Source organism: Pollicipes pollicipes, unplaced genomic scaffold (assembly GCF_011947565.3).
Source record: "Pollicipes pollicipes isolate AB1234 unplaced genomic scaffold, Ppol_2.1 Scaffold_6138;HRSCAF=7277_pilon_pilon_pilon, whole genome shotgun sequence".
Taxonomy (NCBI): domain Eukaryota; kingdom Metazoa; phylum Arthropoda; class Thecostraca; order Pollicipedomorpha; family Pollicipedidae; genus Pollicipes; species Pollicipes pollicipes.
In genome coordinates this window covers 22,200,199-22,222,940 of record NW_023596818.1, presented here as the reverse complement: position 1 = coordinate 22,222,940, position 22,742 = coordinate 22,200,199, and the positions used below count along the sequence as shown (strand labels likewise).

The following is a 22,742-nucleotide window of genomic DNA, read 5'->3' as shown; positions in this document are numbered from 1 at the left end:
GAACGCGGGTCCTCCGATTCGCCGGGGTCAAGGGTCGGCCACTGAGGCGGCGGCAGGGACCCGACGCTCGCAGGTGCCAGTCGCTTTTTGGGCGAGTCCAGGCGGATGCACGCTGCGTGCTTTTACAAATAGTTATAAGTGAGCTTGTTTCATCATATCTGATGTTTGCTTCAGTATTTTCAAGTGTGAAACATTCCCGTTCGTTGGAACGGTGTCGGCCTGCCAGCCGCGCTGTCCGCTGATCACTGTGCAGTGTCCCTAACAAACATTGCTTCTCAGAAACCAGGAAAAGTAGGGGCAGGATTTTGGTGCCAAAACCCGCACAATGGCTGATTCAGCGGCTACCAAAAATTGGGCGTGATGGCACGGCATGCGGGAAAGGTATACCCAGAAAATCTTAGGAGAGGCGTATGATTCTATCAGGGCGAGGGTTAAGCTGGTATTTTATAGGGTGAGTGCCGCTCCAGTAAAATACTATATGAGAGGTTAAAATAGTTTCTCTTTTGTACCTGATTCTTTGCTGCATTGGTTCCAGCGTAACGTAGTGGGTGAGTGGTACAAACATAAATGGCTGTGCATATCTGGGTTAAAGAGTTTTTGTTAAGTGTGCTGCCGCTACCCTTCCGTGGTCAGAACAAGTCGTCGCAATTCCATATCTAGGTTTCTGAGATAATTTTTCGGCCAGTTGCATGAGATGGTCTATGTCCAGACAAAGGATCGGACTCAATATGCCAACATTTTCAAATTTAAGCCATCCACTGCCGAGAAACAATGCGGAACCCCAGAGCCCCATTTTAGCAGAATGGATAGGTATTTGGCGGGAAGGCGCGTCTGCACCAGCTGCTGACCTGATTTTAGGTCATCATTGAGGCGGGTCTGGAGAATACGCCTGAGATTCGAGCCGGTAGACTGTACAACCTCCAGCGTTTTCAAATTAAGATCAGCTTGGCCCGCAACCCTCGCGAGGTTTTCGGAGGACATCTCTTCAGCATGGCGTGCAATCGCGCCCGAACTTTCAGGCACCTTCTGATGCGTGCATTCGACTTGTCTTGACATAAACACGTTACCCTAGCAGTTCTGATTTCTGAAAAGCTACCATCTTATTTATATATTTACATACCATCAACTATTTATAATGACTTCGTAATATGTGGTCGTTGCGTCGTAGGTCCATGGCTGGAGCATATGTGTTGTACGTAAAATGTCCATAACAGGCTAGCGGACAAATGCTTTGAGAGGCTACGATGCGTAGGCTACTCAAATACCACCCAAAAGTGTCGCGATTTAGGTTCGTGAGTAGCGCTGAAATCTGAAGTGCGCTAAACAGCAAAACAAGTTCGTCACATAACGGAATAGCTGAAACCCCCGAAATTCGAAATATACAACCAATCTCGCTCAGCACAGCTTGTTACGCGGACATGAGCCCACCATTCACGCCATGATATGGGTTATCCAGTGTTGTATTTCTGGTTGTTGATTCTGGACTGAAGAGAACAGCTCTCCCATGCATGTGATGTAAATGCTATAAATCTGAATTTGGGGGATTGTTGAGAACTATGAAATTTAATTTTAGACACTGTCGTTAGAGACGCAGTCCCATACCTGTGATTCTGAGACAGCATGGCAATTTCCAAGTTAAACAAATACAGATTGTAACATCAAAAAGAGTGTCCAACTGATAGCAGTGATAGAGTGAATCGTTACGGATGGATTAAACCAGGCAAAAGCTTTCTTTAACACCAGCATTGCTCCAGTATGTAGTGAGATAGTGCATGGGTTTTGTTTCGTGCCCTTTGTGATTACATACACCGGCTGACCAAACACATGTCCGCCTTTCTCCGTGTCTGCAACGTGTTCGGTTTGTGCCGGACCGATGTGCTCACCAGCCTTGAGTGGCCCGCTGCGTCGGCCACTCATGTACTCGACATGCACATGCGCATGCACATGCACTGGCCTACGCACTACCTGACATGACTTTTGGCATGGCCAGCAAATGACACTTACGTGCAAATTAAACTTCCGAAACATTAATCCCTGAATGTAGCTAACCTTGCTAGCGGATGACAACAACTCCGTTGTTCTCCACGTAGCATGGGCGGATGCGAAGCACCCACCCTATTGATCGTTGGACTGACCATCTGGCTCTACTCTTACGGCTCTTGGCACTCTCCCGGACCCACTATTCGCTCCATCTGGCTGGAGCTGCACACATGGACGCGGACATGTGACGCCGAGAGGATCTTGACACTGCTAGGATTCGACACGGCACTGCTGCACCTTCCTTGGGATTAACGCTTCTTGGTAGCATGAGTCCTGCACTTTACCGCTGAGCTTATCGGAAAAGACCCGGAAGATCTTCTAAGGATTTGATGACACCTGAAAACGGCATGACGATGAAGTGACCCAAGCATTGCGTACAAATTACCGTACCAAAGGAGGAAAGCGTGAGCAATCAGTACATCCGTGATACTAACACCTCGTCTCAACCAACCTTATGTCCGGCCTGAACACCTCCCTGCGGATCGAGACGACCCGAATGACCGGAGCCTGACACCGCAGCAGTTCTGGGTCCTCTTCAGGCATCATCCGAGTGGCCATTCTTGCCCACGACCGAGCAGCCATCCGAACGGCGCTGATACGGTTTCAAGCGGCCTCTGGCGTCGGCGTGAGTGAGCGGCACTGCTGATGGTGATGGCCGTTGGGTGAGCGACGCTGCTGGTGGTGATGGCCGCCGGGTGACCGGCGCTGCTGGTGGTGATGGCCGCCGGGTGACCGGCGCTGCTGGTGGTGATGGCCGCCGGGTGACCGGCGCTGCTGGTGGTGATGGCCGCCGGGTGAGCGACGCTGCTGGTGGTGGTGGCCGCCGGGTGACCGGCGCTGCTGGTGGTGATGGCCGCCGGGTGACCGGCGCTGCTGGTGGTGATGGCCGCCGGGTGACCGGCGCTGCTGGTGGTGATGGCCGCCGGGTGACCGGCGCTGCTGGTGGTGATGGCCGCTGGGTGAGCGACGCTGCTGGTAGTGATGGCCGCCGGGTGACCGGCGCTGCTGGTGGTGATGGCCGCTGGGTGACCGGCGCTGCTGATGGTGATGGCCACTGGTCCACCGCTTGCGGCTCGTTCGTGGCGGCGTGTGTGTGTGTGAGGGTCCTTGCTCGGGTGCGTGCGCTGCGCAGCGGCCCGGCTGCCGCTCTCGTTGTGCGTCGCCGCCTGCCGCCGTCACGCCTCCTCAAAAGAGCAAATTTATCTTGAGGAGCCCATTGGTCAGCATACGAGCCACATGACGCGCACGATTCGGCACGTTATGACTCGGGTACATCCAACGGCAACACACACGCCGAGCCGCAGGGCTAGGAGGAAGTGGATAATCGGTGTATTGGCGGGATGGTAGGTCCGATCAGGCGCCATGAATGGCTGCCTACCCGTACATGGATGTGCACCCTCAAGCACAACATCCCACCTCTACCGTTTGGCAGGTGATAAAATTTAGACGGGGCAACAGCGGAACCAGATGCATCGAGTAAATTGCCCATTCTGAAACCTATGCTGGGTCAGCTTGCTCAGGAGCTCTTTATATTCGTATCGGGCTCTTTCCACTTGCTTGGAGACCCTGTGCTGTTGCTGAGACCCTTAGGAGGTAACGCACTGAGCCGCTCGATGCTCAGGGGCCCTCTTGATTGATTTATGACTTTTCCCTTTGAGCTGTTTTGCTAAGGACGTTTCACTTATCGGAGTCCTCGGTGCTTACCTGCCCGGTAGCTCCATCACGCATGGGCATTAATTAATGTACACTGGTCTCGGGTTATTGCCCTTTGCTCAGCGGATCCTGTGCTCTGGCTGGACCCTGCATGTTAGGCTGCCGGGTACTCCCGATCAATCAGAGGTCCCAACATATTGGTGTTAGGTTTTTCTCTCTTGTTATGAGGACCCTACACTGTTGACGGTAACCTCTTGGTTAACCTGCCGCCGCAGCTTCGATCGTTCAGGTGCCGTCGCTATTGGTCTCGGGTTTTTTCCCACATTATGGGAGGGCCTGGGCCGTTTACGGGAATCTAAATCTTAATAATTACGATTGGGGATTTGCGTTCTACCGACTGGGGAGTTAATTTGCGCCTGTGCCGATTCTGCCGATGAATTTGTATTTGTATCTGTCGAACATACTTTTACGCACTGTCAATGTCGTGCATATTCCCGTTGGTTATTGAGTTTGTGACAGTTATTATGCTTGTACATTCCGTTTTTAATACATTTGAGGGTCAGGATACTTTTTTATTCTTTTCAACAGAGAAGGCAAAAGCTCCGATGTCCCGAAATGAAGGATGCTGGTTAGAAGGTTAGGGTGATGATAATGTAGTTGTTAAAACGCGTCTGCGTTCACTACCGCGCTTCTGGGAAACTGGAGACACGGGGTTCGATTCTCCTTGGTGCCCGCCCTTCTTGCAAGGGTGAGAGACAGGCGACGCCATAGAAGCTCAGCAGCTAAATGCGTCTTAAAGCCTCAATGACAACAAAGGCTGTTGGTGCCTGTTTCCCTGAACAGGGTGCTCCTTCCCTGAACGGTCTGTTCCAGATTTTTTCAGAATGAAAGGCACACTGATTGTAATGTCCCTGGATTTTGGTACCCTTTTTAAGTTATAGTTTTGGGGTTCGTAAATATCCCGCCTTGGTCCATTGCCTCTTGAAAATAAGGATGATGCCACCCTGCACAGAAGGTTTTGTGGCTCCTCGCCCAGGGGTCCGATCTAGGATTTTATCAGGGCGGAAAGCTCAAGTAGTTATGCCCCTGGAGTTCATGGCTTTTTTCAGAATGAAGGGTCGTGCCTTTTCTGGTACTCTCTAGGATTGAATGCTTCTTGAAAATAAAGGTTGTAATGCTCCGACATCAAGGCTTTGGTGCTGCATCACCGAATGCACCGATGCAGGATTTCGTCAAGGGGCACGACACGAAGGTCATCGTGCTCCTGAAATTTGGTGTCTCATAAAAGTACAGATTGTGTAATTCCCAAACGAACTGATTGTTGTCCCTTCACGATGAGATTTGGTCTCGCTTCGGGGCATCAAAACCTCATGGGCTTCAAGTGGGAAGGGCATGACCCTATGGCCACTCCCCCTCTGGACCAGCCCCTGCTTTTTGGTGCCCCAGGAAACGTGTGACTTTGGAAAATAAAAGCTGTGATGCCTGGCAATAAAGTTTTTGGTGCTTCCTCGTGAAACAGGCCGATCCAGAGTTTTGTCATGGTGAAAGCCATAAATACTGCGGTGTCCGTGGATATTGGTCCCTCTCCAAAATCAAAGTTGCGGGACATTGGAACGACCCTCTTAGATGAAAGGTGTTTTTTTCAATACAGGTCATGGTGCCCTGAAGTGAAAGTTATGGTGCTCCAAACTGACTGGCCTAGTGCCCCATAGCCCAAGGGTCCAATCTAGGATCTGCTCAGGGTGGGAGACACAACATTGCTGCACCCCTGAAATTCAGTGCCCTTGGAGAATGAAGGTTTGGGGCCGGTTATGGTGTCCCAGGATGTTGGTGTATATCGAAAATAAATATTAGTGGTGATTTGTTTTGCCCCTTAAATTTAGGTGCCTTTGAAATTAAAGGTTATGCGGATCCGAGATGAAGATTTCGGTGCCCCTTCACCATGTCATTTTGTTGCCCTCTTGCCCCAAGGAACGCGGAGCATAGCCCCATTTCCCTCCTCCTCTCACCCCCTGCCACTCTGGATCCGCCATTAGTCAAGGTCGGTTGACAAGGAACGCCTCGTCGCCTCAATGTTCAGCTCGTTATGTTCTAGCTCCTAATTTGTCATCCGATCAATGCGTAAGCCCCATTTATGCCTTTTTGGCGTGGGTCGGAGTATTACACCGTGTTGTGCTTATGGCTGCTGAGCCCCATTCTGTGTATGCAACAAAATCCACTTTTCACCTTCAAGCATCCTTGTCTAAAGCCCTCTGCCGGCCGTCGTCTGCTGTCAGATGACATGATATCGCATCGGCCGTGGGGCGTCTTTGTTCAAGCTCAGTCACGTGCACTGGCCGCATTCCGATCGTTTTATCGGAGCCTGCGGTCTACCTGACTTCCGAAATGCTATCCGATACTTTCTTTAAAAGTCGCCTCCAGCGTCTCACCAGCTGCCAGTTATTTTACTGCGTACTGACAAACACGACTGCACCCACACATACACCCACAGATTATTGTACAAACCATTCAGGAAATGCACAATATGCTGTTATCTTCACCGGGGCATGCATCAGAGAAATCTTGCCACCATGTGAAATGGCGGAAAAATTAAATTAGTGTCAGAAGCTGACGCCACCCTGCTGCGTACTAGCCACGTATGCGCCAAATATTGATAATAGCATGATGCTCTAGCACTTGTCGCGTTGTCGCTATATGCCATTGGCCTCTAGTCGCCTAACGCCTGCACTATTGCATCTGCCGTTTCAAGAGCATTTGTAGCATACCCACGCCGTGCTTGCCGTAACAGCACTGTGTGCTCCTTTATCCATTACTAAAGACTTAGCAAAACGATGGAAGGAGCTGAGCATATTTAAAACTATTATAATCATATCTTAATTGCATACCCGCACCTTTTTCATAATTCCCTCGGCCTCGGGCCCAAAGTCTAGTATAAAATATGGCAGCAACGGCGCGCATTCCATAGCCATAGTGTTCCCATGTTAACATGTTTTACTTCAGGCCCACGGCTTTGTAAACCTTGAGCGCATATATGTGCAAAAAAATGTATCGAAATGAAGCTTGAACAATTATCTTTTATTTTCCGGGATCAAAAGTGTACGCCGCGGCGCTCCTTTTCAAGCTATCAGGCAAGGCGTTGACCCATGCACGCGCCGCGGTGTCCGGGCGCGGGATCGAATCCCGTTGCCGCCAACTCTTTTCAGCAGAGTTGGGATGGAACACGGAGTGAATACGTGGTAGAACTATTGAAAACTACGGTGATATAACTATTGAGTGCAACGATTTTCTGATTATATATATATTTATATATATATATATATATATATATATATATATATATAGTATGATCTGAAGATGCAGCTGTTGCGCTGTAAAACGTGCTGTGAGTTATCGCAAGAAATACACATGTGATTTTTTTATATCCATAATATCTACTTGACAAGTGTTATGTAGCCGCCCGGCTACAGGCAACAGCCTATGGCTGTGGTGCATACCATCATCGTGCCTGACGCATGGAATCTGTCGCGACGGTAGCAGTCCAAAGGTGGCCGTCCCAAACGCGGCCAGAGGTAGGACCAAGCGCTGTGTCATGTGCTTAAGTTGTGATGCTGCCGGCCATTGCTGTGCAGGGCCGGCATTGCCGCTTCAGGACTAGCACAGCAACGATAGCACAGTAACATTGCAAGCACCTCTGATTTGGAAGAAGTTGTGCTTGAAAGCAAGATGGTAAATATTTTAACGAGAAGTGCAACAACGGCAGGGCTGGTACAGCAAAGTGGCCCTGATATGTAAAAAGTTCAAAACTTCTCTGATTGATTTTGAGGGGCTTAAAGAACTCACAGACCTATGGCCTAATCGACCATGCTCACCAAAACTGTCTGCAGGAAGGTTTTTTTTGGTACAAGGAGAATACAAACATTCTATCACTGGTTATACCGAATAACTGAACCCAAAAAGCTAGCTTTTGCATCACAAAACGCGCACGATAAACATCTGGAGCTTTAATACAATGACACAATTTTATCTTTTCCTCACCAGGTCCTGTAATTTATAACTTAAACTTATATCCATTAATCCCAGCATAGGAGAGGTACACCAAGGCAGCTGGTGTGGAATGGGCAGCTTAGACAGATTTAGAAGATGCATCATTATCAGAAACATATGCAGCATTGGCTCAAGACAATAAGAGCACTGAATGGGCCTTAGATTGCCCCAAACCATGCCCGGGCTATGCACATTCTCATTGAAATGCAACATTTAGTGTTGATATAAGATTGCTGTACCACCTTGGACTCAATAGCTGAGCATTCAGAATATTGCAATATTTGACATAAAACTTAAATTTCTACAACTACCACCATTCTAAAATCGTCCTTGAACAAGCAGCCATTCTATAATGCCGTAGTAAGGTTATTAGCTCTATATCCCAAATTATCTTGTTATTTCAGCACAAAATTTAGTATAAGTCAAAAATATTTTTTGTTCTGCTGACCAACTGTAAATTTAAGGTACAAAACAAACCATTGCACCCATTAACTACAACATTTGCTGCCTGGATTGGATACGTTTACCAAGCACAGGTTTTTTTATTTACTAAGTTCAATACCAGGTTTTCGGTTGCATGCGGTTGCATGGAATAACTGCATGTTGTGATGGTAGCCTCCCCCAATAATGTTGAAAAACACTAGCAAATGTTGGGTCCGCTTGTCATGCTTTTGCTAGAATATTACAAAAAATAACTATGGTAAAGGGACTATTTTACAACAATTCACCCACTTCGGGCATCATTTAATGACACCGGCTGGGCTATCGGATGAAAGACACAAAACTACAAGATGAGAATAGCATCTTGTCAAAATGAAGTGTCAAGGCCCAACAAGAAGCACACATTAGGTGGAGGTGAGGTAGGACGACCCTCAGCACAACCCACTAATATTTAACACAAACTGATTCTTCTAATCTGGAAAACATAACCTTAAAATTTCACATACACTGAATTATACAGAAAATCATCTAATTTTTTTACAACAGCTGACCTAATCTAAATACTGCAGGCTTTGATTAAAAGTCATAATAGGTGTGTGCACAACATTGCATCATACCAAACATCTCCATCATCTTATAGCGCCATTTATTTCTTAATTAGTGCGTCTAATGCAATCACACAGCTGTGCTGAATTGACATAATTGCTAGTTGGCCCACCGCATGGGTGGTAACACCTCTGTGGATAATGTTTTCATTACATATTCTGTGTACTCAAGCGCCGAAAAGACAACAATCCCAGTATCCATACATTGAAAACAAACAAGATCCTTAGCTTCACCTTAGATATACCTGAGAACACATTGACCAGTCACTTCGCATGCAGCACTCCACAGCCGGCAGCCTATGTTACAACATTCATAACTGTTTCACTGTGCAGCAAATGGATCATTACATGATCAGTTTGATGCAGAATGTTTAAGATGATTTACGATATGTAAAAAGGGAATTGATGTGACTTGGAAAAGAACAACACCCATCATATTAACCAACAGGCATCTGAAATCACTTGAACACAACGTGATCATCCAACCACCATCTACATTACCCCATCGCACTTCAACCGTTGAGAGGCGTTAAAGCGTTGAAACGACTGAGAAACGTGATTACACTTAACCGCCACAAACCAAAGATGCCGCTAGCACAGCACTGGCAACTTTTGATATAACATACTAAATCTGGTATTAATCCCGATCCTGGATACTTAAAGCATGTGTCGATACCTACTAGTCAAAACTGTGGAGCACCCAGTGTTCTATTGCCCTGCCTCAGTCTTATGCTCTCACTGCAGTTTACTTTCCGAGGTAATAGCGATCGGCCGTTTTGTTCTATAATCTAATCGTTCGTTCGCGCCACCTTCATTCGCGCCAACCCGCCTGTCGCCAAGCGCGTGCAAGGTCTGTTGTAGCAATGGAGATGGTCTAGTTGTCGGAAGGGGAAAGTTTCTCGAGCATCGGAGCCTTTCGGCACCAGCCCACGGACAGATCACAAATTGTTGAGAGGGAGTTGGTCTCTGAGGACAGAGTCTGCGTGAGGTCAAGCCAGGGGCAATCCAATATGAAAGGAAGCGAACTTGTTTTGCCCGTATTGCCTGCCATGGCTTCAGTTATTACAAAACGAGGATTATCGTTTCACGAAATACCGTCACCTGTACTCGACGCATCAATAACATGATGTTTAACCCTCGCCACGATAGGCGGCGGTTATGGCGCGTGTTTTGGCACAAAACGTGTTCCTAAATTTTCTGGTTTCGGAGCAGCAGAAGTTCGTGATGAACACTCCACGATAATATACGGCTGGCTCGGGTGGTGGGCGGCACTAGAATACTGTTACAGAATGTACTCGGAATTGAACAAGACACGCCAGCTTAAGTTTCGTGTCGCCCCAAGGCGTGGTCTCGTAGCCGTAGCGTGAAGCTATAAAGTGCGGTTTTTAGGAAAATTCGACCTTTGACCTGTCGACAACACAAAAACTGGTACCGATCATGAGATCGTGTTCAGAACATTAAACTGGTGTTCTCGGCTAAGCTGTATCTTTTTCAATTTGAAAACGCCAGGTAGAGTGTTGCATGAGCCCCTCTCCCCCTATCAGCCCGAGTTACGTAAAACGCCAAATGAGGGCGATGGTTAAGACATACAGCGAGGATGGGCACATCAGCATGCGTGCAACACAACGAAATAACAATAGACACACACACACACACACACACACACACACACATATATATATATTATATATATATATATATATATATGTGTGTGTGTGTGTGTGTGTGTGTGTGTATCATGCATATAAGCATCGGGTGTGGGGTTCTTTTCGACACATATTTCTTTTCAAAGTGTAAGCGCATTGCCCCGTCACGAGGCTGTCGTTCGTGGACGCAGACGCGCAATAATGCCAGTTTTGTTAACAAATGGGATCGGCTTCAGCCACGATGGCCGTTTACCTTATGTCGAGTCTGGACCACCGACTGGTGCAAAATCTGATGCATGACTTAGCCGCATGACACACACACACACACACACACACACACGCACACATATATATATATATATATATATATATATATATATATGTATATATATATATATATATATATATGCATATATATATATATATACTCTCCTCTCTCTCTCTCTCTCTCTCTCTCTCTCTCTCTCTCTCTCTCTCTCTCTCTCCTCTCTCTCCTCTCTCTCTCTCTCTCCTCTCTCTCTCTCTCCTCTCTCTCTCTCTCTCTCTCTCTCTCTCTCTCTCTCTCTCTCTCTCTCTCTCTCTCTCTCTCTCTCTCTCTCTCTCTCTCTCTCTGCGTGCGTGCGCGCGTGCGTGTGTGCATCAGCGTATTATACATTTTTACCTCCTATTACTGGAAAAGAAGCCAGATGCTACAACGGAATAAATTCTGCGTGAAGTTCAACTGAAAGATCATGCGTTACATGGCCGCATGAAATAAATGGCTGGCGCTGTTCATTTGAAAATGGTCCAGTGGACTCTTCTTAAACTGATAGAACTCAGAAACACTGTCATAATTTTGTATTGGGTTTACAGAGGCGTGAAGGAACCTGGTAATGTAGACTTGAAGATCAAAATGGGTCAACAGTTTGCATTCACACGGCCAAGTCCTGCTTTTCTAGATGTGTTCAACATTCAGACAGAATCGATTAGTGATACAAGTTTTGTGATGCCGTTTCAAGTATGCGCGCTCGCAAATCTTCGTAACAAAACCACGACGTTAGGCGTGGCAGGATCTGTAGGCCGCGCACCATCGGCCCCGCGGATAACACTTGGCCATGGCCAGCAGGTACACGAAAATGATGGCGCATTTGAAAGAAGAATCCTCGAACACTTAAGGTCATAAGATCGTTTAAGGAGCTTTCGAGCGTATACTTAACTTGCGCGATTTTTGTATTGATAATAATAACAGACTGGTCTTTACAGCACCGTGAAGTAGTGGTGGAATGGGGTGGTGGAACTGGGATAGCAAAAGTAGAGACACTATCTTTCGCGTTGATGTAATTGTTAATGTGTCCAGAGGACAACCTAAAAGTGGTAAGATAATATTCGCTCAGTCTCACCTTTGAACGGTGCACATTACCTTTGACAGACACCAGGAGCATTATTTTGCCATGACCGTTGTTGCCATGACCGTTGACCATGATCGTTGTTGCCCGCCGCTTGGCGTCACTTACGTGGCCAACTTTTGGTCTTGCGGAGACTGTAGCCCAGGTTATGGTTGTCCTGGCTACTCGGGATTGCCGGCGTGTCATTGGAGCTTCATGACGCATTCAGCTGTTGAGGCTATATGGAGCCACCTGCCTCTTACCCTGGCAGGAAGAGCGGGACATGCGGGAATCGAACCCCGTACCTGTGGTTTCTCGGACGAGCAGTGGTTAACGCAGGCACGTTAACCACCGCACTTTCGGCACGCAGCTCCAACCTTTCGATGCTATTGTTTCACTAGTCGGTTCCGAAAAAGTACGAACGTTCTAAGGCAAACATCGGATGGCCTCGTGCGTTTTTTAACTCAATTCGACCCTCTCCATTCAACTCTAATGAGGCCCCTTATGTCTTTCCGGGAAACGGACCCTCTTCAGTAGGTCACTGCGGGGCACATTGTCGTCCCCGGCCCAGGGCTGACAGGCCATTCTGTCCCACCGCGGTGTGTCTTCCGGCCGTCATTCTGGCGACACGTGGCGGAATCCCCTTGCCGATCCGAAGGCCCTGGGAGGGAAACATCATATCACCTTGGTCTGTTCCCTGACGCAGAGGCCTTCTGACCCACGCGGGCTGCGGCTGACCTCGGATCAACGCAGGAACCCTCACTGACGCAACAACGCTCCTGATCGGTGCAGGTGGTACAATAATTGGCACAAAGACTCTAGTTCGGCTTAACTGGCCCATGGTGCAATTTGGTTGGGGGCTCACCATTCGGTACTGGGGGCCCTGACCGACACAGGACTTTGTCATTGCCGCAATATGAGCACTCATCATAAGTGCCCATATTTCCGTTCATTGCCAGGGGGCCCCGATCAACGCAAGAGATCATCTGTCATTAAGCCTCTCGTCCCCGTTCCTGTTAAGCAAATCTTTCCACAACCGATGGAAGGCCTTGTTGACACAGATGTATCATACCCTGTTAGGTACTGTGTGCCCCTGAACGATACACGAGCCCCAATCAATGTAAATCGCGGCTCGGCCTTTTCCCTGCTTGGGAAATTGGTCCCCAGAGCTCAGGCCAACACGGAACCGGCTGTTCGTTGTTGGTGATCTCTAGGCGACATAGAGGAACGCTATGTCTCAAGGGTTCTTATCAGTGCGAGAGGTCCTCTTACTGACATTTCGAGATCGCGGCCCGAAGAGCAGCGTCCTTGTGACCTACACCTGGCCGTTTGGATCCTTCAGCCTTCCATTCAGGTCCTTGATCTTTGGTCTCAAGAGACCCTTCGCCCCCCCCCCCTTCGACCCCCTCAAACACCTCTCCGCCTCAGGGCCACTTGCCGCCACACAACCCAGTTGGCATTGTGGCCCCTGACCGATACAGGGGACCCCCATTGCGTCAGCGACTCCAAGCATCGCAAATTGCGGGCCCCGCCCTGGTTCCTGCTTCGGAAATTGGTCTCAAGGGCTCAGACGGACATGGAACCGACTGCTCGGTGTTCGTGCTCTCTTACCCACTTGGACGCCCGCATTGGCTTAGGCGTTCCTCAAGCAGTGCAAGAGGACCTCCGCCGATATTTCACGTGTGGCTTACAGCCAGCCCTTCGGGTCCTCATGCCCAGACTGATTAATGGCTCCGGCTGTATAGCTGATTGGGAAGTGAGCTCTCAGGCCCGTACCGCCACGGAGCCGACTGCGTGGTACTGATGGTGTCTGACCAGCACATAGGCCATATCGAATCTGGCGTCCCAAATCGGCGCGAAGGGCACTCTGACCTTATTTAAGAGCCGCCTCCGCAAGCCAGGCCATTAAATAACACTCCGACTAACCCTTCGTGCCCTTCGACCCTCCAATCGGCGGGCCCTTCACCGTCGGACCTGGTGGGGGCTCTGAGCTCTTCGGACGTCCTCAGACACGATCCCTGTCTGACTCGAGGCCCCTTGTCAACACAGGGCCCCGTTAGTGGCTGTGGGGCCCTGACAGACGCTGGGGCCCCGACCAATGTAAATCGCTTGCTCCGGCGTTGTTCATGCCTGATAAATGGACCCTCAGTCCCATGCTGCCACGGAGGCGACTTTGCGTTACTGGTGGTGTCTGGCCGACATATAAGCCCTCATGGACTCGGGGAGGGGGGGGGGGTGGATCAGGGCACAGAGCACAGGGCTGGTGCCCGGCCCTTCGGGCTGGGGTTCCTCAATGCGACCCCCGGCCGGCCCTTCGGGCCCACAGGGCGGACCCTTGATCGTAGGTTCCGAGGGGCCTCTGAACCCAAGTAGGGAAGCGCGGGGGGGGGGGCATACAGACGGACTTTTGTGTACTTATGTTATGCATGTGGCTTTTACCATGCCAGCTTTTGTTTTAAGACCCGTGCGCGTCCTCTCGTGTATGGGGTCCTACGACCTCTCCCGTATAACCCGTGCGTGTATGGGTGGTTCTCTTGGTTGGTCTTCAAAATAACAGCCATTTTTTCTGGTCTGAACGTAAATAAAAGCATTGGTGTCTAGCACAGGTACACAAATGGTTATCGTTCTGGGCATGCCCTTTTTATCCTTTTTTGGCCCGGTCTTTTTGATGCTTTCCTTGTAACAATCTAGGCTGGCGTAGCATCTTCTAAAAAGACGCAAAATAAAGCTGTAAACGACGATGACATTTAAGCTAAGTTAATTAAGCTCAAGATGACCAGAAAAGACGGAATTTGTGTTGCCTTACTGAAATCAGCGACCGCATCACCACATTGTCTTTTAACATTAACCTTGGAATAGGTCACAGATCGATGAAGTAATAGTTGCTCTCTAGACTTGCGCGGTCCAATGCTGCTGAACTATATGGTTGCGTTTTAAATAAGATATTACTCTCTTCAGGAGCCCAACGATGTTTTGGGGCTTGTCTCACGCACATAATACAGCTGTCAAGATCGTGCACGCTGCATGTGTGAACAGCAATTTTGTGAACCTTAGAAGAAGAATTTGTGATTACGTCTTTGAAAACAATTCCTATCAACGCTGCGAACAACGTCAAGGGTGGACCGTTATGATGCCAGCACGCGGTGTATATGTTCTGTTGATTACTCGGTCGAATTGCCCTGAAAAGCTCCTTCAACAGACATGCGGCGGTTACGTACCGCGCAGTGTGGTCTCCCACAGATGGCGATTGGATTCGAAGCAGGAATCGTCGTGGCGATGGCCCTCACCAGACATGCGACGGTTACATAACGCGCAGTGTGGTCTTCCACAGGTGGCGATGGGATTCGAAACAGGAACCGGCGCCACTGTAGCTTTCATCGCTTTTACGGTAGTGCGAGTTAAATTGCATGTCTCGGAGCTTCGAATGTAGGATTCTAAAAGTGCAAGTTAAATTATCCTGTTGGTTTTTTTTCCTGTTGACGCTTGCCTGTATTTGTGTCGAGAAGGCCATTTATGAAAGGGGCAATGTCTAAGTAATTCAAATACAATATCGGACGATTCATGTGCATAGATGCTGATGGAACAGCCAGGCTGCTCCCTGCTAAGGAGATAGTTAAAATCATGATATGTAATGGAGGTTAACTCGATTAATGAAAATATCCATAGGACCAACGCACATGTTGGCCCGGTGATCTTTCATCGACATAGGTGGTTGATCTTCCTCTACCAGTGTGTCTGTTGTGGCTACCTGTTGCGCTCTGGTGCATGGAAGGACCTAAACTGTTTTTGGTGGTGCCGCACTGTGTCGTGAAAATACATTTCGATGAAGAGATCTTTTTGGGATTTCAAAGCGAGTTCCTGGCATTGATGGGCATCTTTAAAACCTTATAGTAGTGGTGGCTATCTCTCCCCCACACCCGGATACGCCATAGGCTTCAATTGCCTTTTTTCAGACGCTGGCGGAGCTGACGCCGCAAGTAGACCTCCTGAAGTGCTACATGCGGAGGTGGCGACGAGCAGAGGCGGGACAGCTGTCAGTCTACGGACAACCCCGCCGCGCGAACAGCGAAGCCGAGAGCTTCATGGGGGTGGTCAGTAGAACATTTCCATCTGCACACCCAAACTTCTGGCACTGTGTGAACAAAGCCAACAGCGTAAGGCTATTCTGTTATCGCTGTGTATTTTGGGCACCTTGCGACCTCTATTTGGTGACACATTCAATTGCCCAGATATGCGTAATATGTTCCATAATGCGTACAAAGTGAATGCCTAACGGTGCCGAGGCCCCACACACACAAGATAAGAAATATGTGTTCTGTTTTGAGAGGTGAATGCAAAGCAACACATTTGGGTGTGATGTCATCGAATCTCTCTATTAGTGGATTGATGATATTTTTACTAAACTAGTTCTATTTAGCGGGCTGCAATTGTTCAGATTTTGCGTTTGCTAAGTAAAGGTGTGAAACAAAAACGCTACCTTTCGTCCACTCCTGTCTCTAGAGTTGTATCATGGTGTAATCCATAGTGTAATCCATAGACGTAGGCTCATTTGAAAAAGTTGGGGGGGGGGGGGCAGGCTCATACTACGCTTAAGGAACTACTTGGGAGGTCAGCCCGGCGGATCCACCCCATGCATCCCGGGGGGGTGGGGGGTGGGAGACTGCTTCAGACTGTTATCCCGTAGTACAGGACGACCATCTCATTCTCAGCAGCTTGTAGAGTATTCCGTACTTCTGATAAGATCCAGTAGGAAACAGACCGTGAACCCCCCTTTAATTCCGACGCAAGTTTCGTGCTGCGTATACACACATCCTTCATGTACACAAACATAATCTTCGCACACTTCAACCCGGCCACCGCGTTACGGACAGTCTTATGCTTGGAGTTGTGGTTCACAGTGTGAACGGTGTGAACGGTGTTTGCGGTGTGCGGATTTACGTAACCACACAATCCAAAATAGATGTTAGCTGTTCTTTTATGTAAAAGCGCTTGTTTTTTTCATTTGCGTGCATGCGCGCGCGCGCGCGCGCGTGTGTGTGTGTGTGTGTGTGTGTTTGTAAACTTACGAAACGGGCTATTCTTTATGCCTGTTTTGTTCAAGATCGCAGCGGACTCGGCATTGATGATCTTTTCGGATGTTTTCTCAATAAATCTGCTGACAGCCTGCGCTTCATCCCGCTGTTGGTTTTGGATGGCACCACAACTTATGACACAAAGAAAATAAAGATTGCCATGTTGCGTGGCCTGGTGTTGCTTATACTTTCCCACTGTTCATCCTTCATTGAACGCGTTCTGGAATGACGGTTTCAGACAAAGTCGATATCATTGTACGTTTGTAAACTTGACATTATATTGTGCCTGTTCATTCCTGGATCTTGTGCATACACACGGCAGTGTTTGCAATACGGGTTTAACGCAAACATACTACATACGTGAGGATTTACGCATTACAGATACTCACCATGGACAAGCAACTGCGTCCATCCGCGACACTCAAGACACTCAATGTTCCGGTGTTCTCCGCCCTTCCTAACATACAGCGCACTGTTAAGTGCACTGGCCCCCTCCAACGAAGTGCCTTTCATTGTTTCAGCATCCCCGACCAATGTAACTCACGTGCTCGGTCTTGTCCCTGCTTGGAAAAACGGTCATCAGGCCCAAACCGAGAGGAAACCGACTGTTCGGTTCTGGTGGTGCCTGATTGACGTAGAGGCCCTCATCGACTCTGGAGGTCTGCAATCGGTGCAAAGGGCCCTCTGACAGACATTGAGGGCCCGGGCCGCAGGGCCGGGATCCCTAATACGATCTCTGCCGAGCTCTTCGGGCCCTTTGGAGCCATAAATCGAGTCCTTGATCGTGTGACCCCAGAGCAATAAGGCGGGTGTAGGGGAACGTGCCCCCATGGATCTCCTGCGTGCGCCGCTGGAGGCATCTGAGCGGTGAATGCGATCCCTGAGCGAGCAAAGGGTGTCTGAGTAGTTTCCACGTTCCCTTAGTGCCTATAGTTGAATGGTCACAGACGTCTAAGAAGCGGTAAGGGCTTTCAAATATCAGTGTACTTATCGCGGCCAGCAAGTCACAACTGAGCGGCAAGAGCGGGTCCAATGGTTTACCTGATAGGGCTTCCTGGGCTGCTAGACGTTGCTACGGTATTGTCTGAATTTCCACTCAGCTTTTTGGCTCTTCTCGTTCAGTATGGTCGTTTTTAGGCTACGCGATTTTGAAAAGACCTCCCCCAGTGGGCTCCTGGACCTCTCACCTTCCCCCCCCCCCCCGCCCCCTTCAACAGCTAGACCACAATAGAGTCTTCAGCCAAAACTTGGGACCGAATGCATTTCCCAGTTGGGATTTAAGGGCCTTCCCGTCCTCTTTCTGATTGCCTATCGGCTACTATTGATGCACATGATGTATTGGTCCCGTCTCCGATGTCAAAAGCCATCTAACCGCCACGCTTGACCTTTGATCGACGCAGGGCCACTCATCGACGCAAAAACGTCCCAGGCGTAGCGGGGTTTAATAAATGGTACAGGCACCCCAGTTCGACGTATTTTCGCCCCAGATAAAGCGGGCGGAGGGACCCTCTCTGATACTAGCCCCCTGACTGACACGAGGCCGCCTTCCATTAAGGCGCCCGTCAAGAAGGAAGAGGGGGAAGGGGGGGAGGACCGGAGGACAGATGCCTAGATGTCTGATATGTCCGGATGTCCGGTCCGCCGGGATGTGCATCGCGGCGAACCGAGCGGAACCGAGTCAGGGGCGTCAGGCTCCGACGCGAACACGGTGGCGTGCCCGACTAAGTTGACTGTGTTTCGAGTCAGGGGCCTCGGGCTCCGACGCGAACACGGTGGCGTGCCCGACTAAGTTGACGGTGTTTCGAGTCAGGGGCCTCGGGCTCCGACGCGAACACGGTGGCGTGCCCGACTAAGTTGGCGGTGTTTCGGCCGCAGACCGGCCGCCCCACGGACAGGCCCCGCGCGCGTGTGGCAGGGCCCCGTTCTCGGGTGGGAGAATGCGCGCGCGCGCGTGGCTGCGTCCATCTTGCGGCCGGGCTGCCTCGTCCGCCGGTCCGCCGCGGTTGCAGCTGCCGGTCGGATCGTCTGGCTGGACAGCCTCTGGGCTCACCCGTGTGTCCAAACTCCGTGTCCAACCGATTGCAGATTATCTTTCCCACATATTTACACTGAGTGAGCGGGAGCGTTGCCTGCGAATTTGGCGGGTGGCGGTTTGTGTGTCGGACGAGCTGTAATGCTGTTTGGGGCTTTACTTTCCACCGGCTGCCAGGGCCATATCGAGGCGGAACGCCTCTGTTACGTAATTCGTCAGGCATCAGGTATGTTGGGTGCGATTGTGGTGCGGCCGGAGCCCCATCCCAGGATCGAAAAGTCCAGAGATGAGCACTCTAACCACTAACCTCTATGCCACCAGCGTCCCTCTGCGGCGCGTCCCGCGCTCGTCCCGATTAACTCCAGGCTGGTGTTGCTGACCTCCAAGTTCCATACGAGGGAGATTCTGAAGCGTAAAAGGAAGGAAGCATGCCAAGATCTGTGAAGTGGATGGCGAGTGCAAGCTCACGATTCTCCCACTCATCCAGCTTACATATTGCGAACCAGCTCAGTGACATACGCTCGGCTCCGCTGTTGAGATGATGAATCAACTGTACCTCTAGGCGTGGAACGTGCGCAGTGTTTTGCACGACGCTTAGCAAGCAGCTAAACACATTTGCAGTTAACATTGGCTTTTTTACTTCCTGCTTACATGCAGCTAGGAGTGCACTTTTCCATTCAGTTGCAGAGAATCCATCCCGCCGTAACTTGTGCTCCAACCTGCATATTTGACAGAGAAAATGAGCCAAATTCGAAGAGAAACCTTGTTGGCATAAAATTAGGATACTTTTCGTTGTTTTCTTATCGGCTCAGTCAAAAAGCCTGTTTAGCGAAACTACGCTCACGTTTTAAACGTATTTGGTTGAAGAAACATATTGTTCGCAGAATGGGCCATTGAGCGCATCTAACCAGGAGAGTAGTTTTTGGATTCAACTGATGTGACAGAACTCCTCCAGAGTAAAGATCGAAATTCGAAAAAGTCCTGTTTGCAGCAGCGTGTGAAAGAATTTTTAATGCGGGCGGGAGGACAAACAGCCAAATAAAATCGCTGAAAGTACATCTGCCAGGAGCTGGAGATCGGCACGTGCGCCTACCTGAAGCAGTCATCAAATAAGTCAGTCGCACACATCAGTCTTCAGTTCCTTTAGAAAATGAGAAACATAACCAACACATACAGTAAATAACGGAGCCAAATACCGCGGAGAATCTTATCCGTAGCCCGCAATACCAAACAGCAGGTATCTCAACAGGTGCCTTCCACGACCACCTTGCAGCTACTGGCGAGTAACCAGATTTCTTCGGTGCCACGAACAAGGGATTAAAGCTTCGAATTATTTAATACATCTGATGTCGAGGGCGTGCTGATGCGGTTAAGTTTGCGCGCATAAACAACACTTTGTCAATGTGCATGCACGGTGGTTTAGTCTGGCAGCGCTGTGCCGCACGACGCCATTCGTTGGCATGGAGGGCCGGAGTGGACTACGCTAGCCCTCTATCGGACAATATCCGAATCATTGGGTTGGGAGTTGCAAGAACGTGGTTCATCATCCCAGCCCCTGGATCTCACGGTGAGAACCGGGGAAATTCACGTCTGGCTGCGCGCCGTAAGTCGCAGATGCGCCGTGAACATGCTTTACGTTGAAAAACACTTGTGTGAATGACCGGGACCCTATCATTTCTACCAATAAATATTATTATGTTCGTTTCATGGTTTTGGACAAGCAGCTGAAACGTGAAGGGCATCGTCTTGATCAGTTTCCTGCGAAGTAAGAGCGCTGAATACCTGTCGGACAATGGCATGCAGTTGACCCTGGGCTTTCACGCTACTTGTACCAACCTGTGCCGTTTTACCGTTCTGTTATTTCTCATAAAATCAGGTCAAAACCGAAGTATGCCTAACGAAGCAGGCAGTGTTTGTAATACATTTGTATTGACTTACCTTTATTCCACGCCGTTCATGGTTGCATTCCAAACTAGTGTCCGTTCTTGAAATGGCCGGCAAAAAAGACTGCTTCCAGTAGCTCATCAAACCTTTTTGGAAGCACACAGTGCGTACCATAGAAGGTTTTCGGATCCTCCCATTCCCTCGCCACGAACGCAAACGCTCTCTCCATCCCGCGTCTTAACAATGACTGTCGTACTCACGTTCTTCTATGCTTCCCTTCCGTTTCCACATAGCCAGGAGGAACAAATCGCCCTCGTCCATAGCTCCCACAACAAACCACATAGATACTGTTTTTCTTCCCACGTCCAAAGCCACAACCCCGCCCGTATTCGGTCAATAGTTGGGAATTCCCAACTTACTCCGTAACTTTGCGGAGTCGTTACGGAAGAGGCCAGATGGTTCGGAGGGTACCATACTTTAACTTCATCTGGAGAAATTTGCGCAGAGATATTTGCAAATATATTTTGGTGTTGTGGTGGTCCGTAATCATAACTGAGCCGGCGTGAACAGGGCTTTACACACGAGGACGAGGTTGCCGTGGCCCGCGCCCGCCCGGTGAGCAGGGACATCTTTGGAGCGTACAGCTGTCCATAGTCCGTTTTGGATAGGAAAAGACAGCCTGTAACTCACAACGTGCGTGTTGTCGCCGGCGTTGGATTGCTCGTGCAGCTGGATATCGTCGCTAGGTGATCAGCGTCAGGGCCGCCCTGTTTTTGATGCACGGCTGTCGGCTCCTGACGCCTGACACTCTTCACTTTTTTCCTGGGGGACTCTTTCCAGAGACTTCCCGGGACTCCCCTCCGAGACTCCTCTCTCCAGCTCCCCTTCAGAGCTCCTCGCCATGTTTTACCTCTTCACAATTTCTCGAAACTGTGTCGGCCCGTCCTCGTTACCGCCTGGTCCAGTTTCTTGGCCGGAATATTCCCTTCGTCTAATGCCTTAGTGGATCGGTCTGCCCTGGCTAGAGGGCTCGGCCCCAGACGTGCCCCGCGGCCAAGAATTGGGCATTACGGTCGCCCGCGGTGCTGCAATGCCCGCCCGCTCTCTTCCCGCCTTGCCATGCGTGGGTCCTGCGCGTCCCCTCTTACGCAGGTCCCGTTGGGTGCCGACGCGGCGGGGATCTGGAGGAGTGAGGCAGCCGTGTTGTTTTTGTCTCGCATCGCAGATCGGGTGCCGCATGTCCATCAGTTTTGTTTGGCTGGCCGGTGGCCTTTGGAAGTGGCGGTCCGAAACAGGAAGATACACCGCTGCCTTGTGGTTATGCGGGATCGCCGCTTGCCACGCCGGGTCAGCTCTCACGCGCCGCTTACATCCCGCAGATCGGTCCACCACCCGGCGCCTTCCTGCTGTTATCCCGCAGATCGGTCCGCCACCCGGCGCCTTCCTGCTGTTATCCCGCAGATCGGTTCACCACTCGGCGCCTTCCTGCTGCTACGGGCGAGCATGCGCAGGCTTTCGCGTATCTGCATTGACTGCACAGGCTCCGCTCGTCCCAAATGGCCTTGTTTGTTCGGTGGACGAGTGGCTGGCCACGGCCGGCGTTCTTTCTGCCCCGCGCCGTGCCGGGAAGCTCCGCCGACCCTGGACGGGCGATGTGGAAAATACAAATGTCCGAGATGTATGCCTACAGTGCTCGGTGGGGTGAAGGCCGCTATTGTCGCGCAGCCTGGTGCTGCAGAGGACGGGACTGGCGGCCGCCACGGCCGGCGCCCGTACCTGTGTCTCTGCCGCCGACCCGGTGGAGTGCGAGGGCTGCTCTGGAGCCGGCTCTCCCTACATACGGAGCTCCCTGGCCCATTGAGTGTGCATCTCCTGGTAATAAGGTATACTATACAGAACTGTATACTGCAGAACTGTGTACTGTATGGGACTGTACGGAAACCGTTTGCCAAACTGTTGCG

The 22,742-nt window shown here is 50.1% G+C and overlaps 1 protein-coding gene across 1 annotated transcript; it reads right to left on the bottom strand.

Annotated features, from left to right (window-relative positions):
- Positions 1–2,768: 2,768 nt before the first annotated feature.
- Positions 2,769–3,761, bottom strand: LOC119105465 (uncharacterized; the record flags this gene model as incomplete). The annotated part of the gene is made up of 2 exons (XM_037228929.1): positions 3,745–3,761; positions 2,769–3,078 (listed from the first exon to the last, which is right to left on the bottom strand). Coding segments are annotated over exons 1-2 (327 nt in total), but the record flags the coding sequence as incomplete, so codon positions are not given.
- Between the last annotated feature and the right edge of the window lie 18,981 nt (positions 3,762–22,742).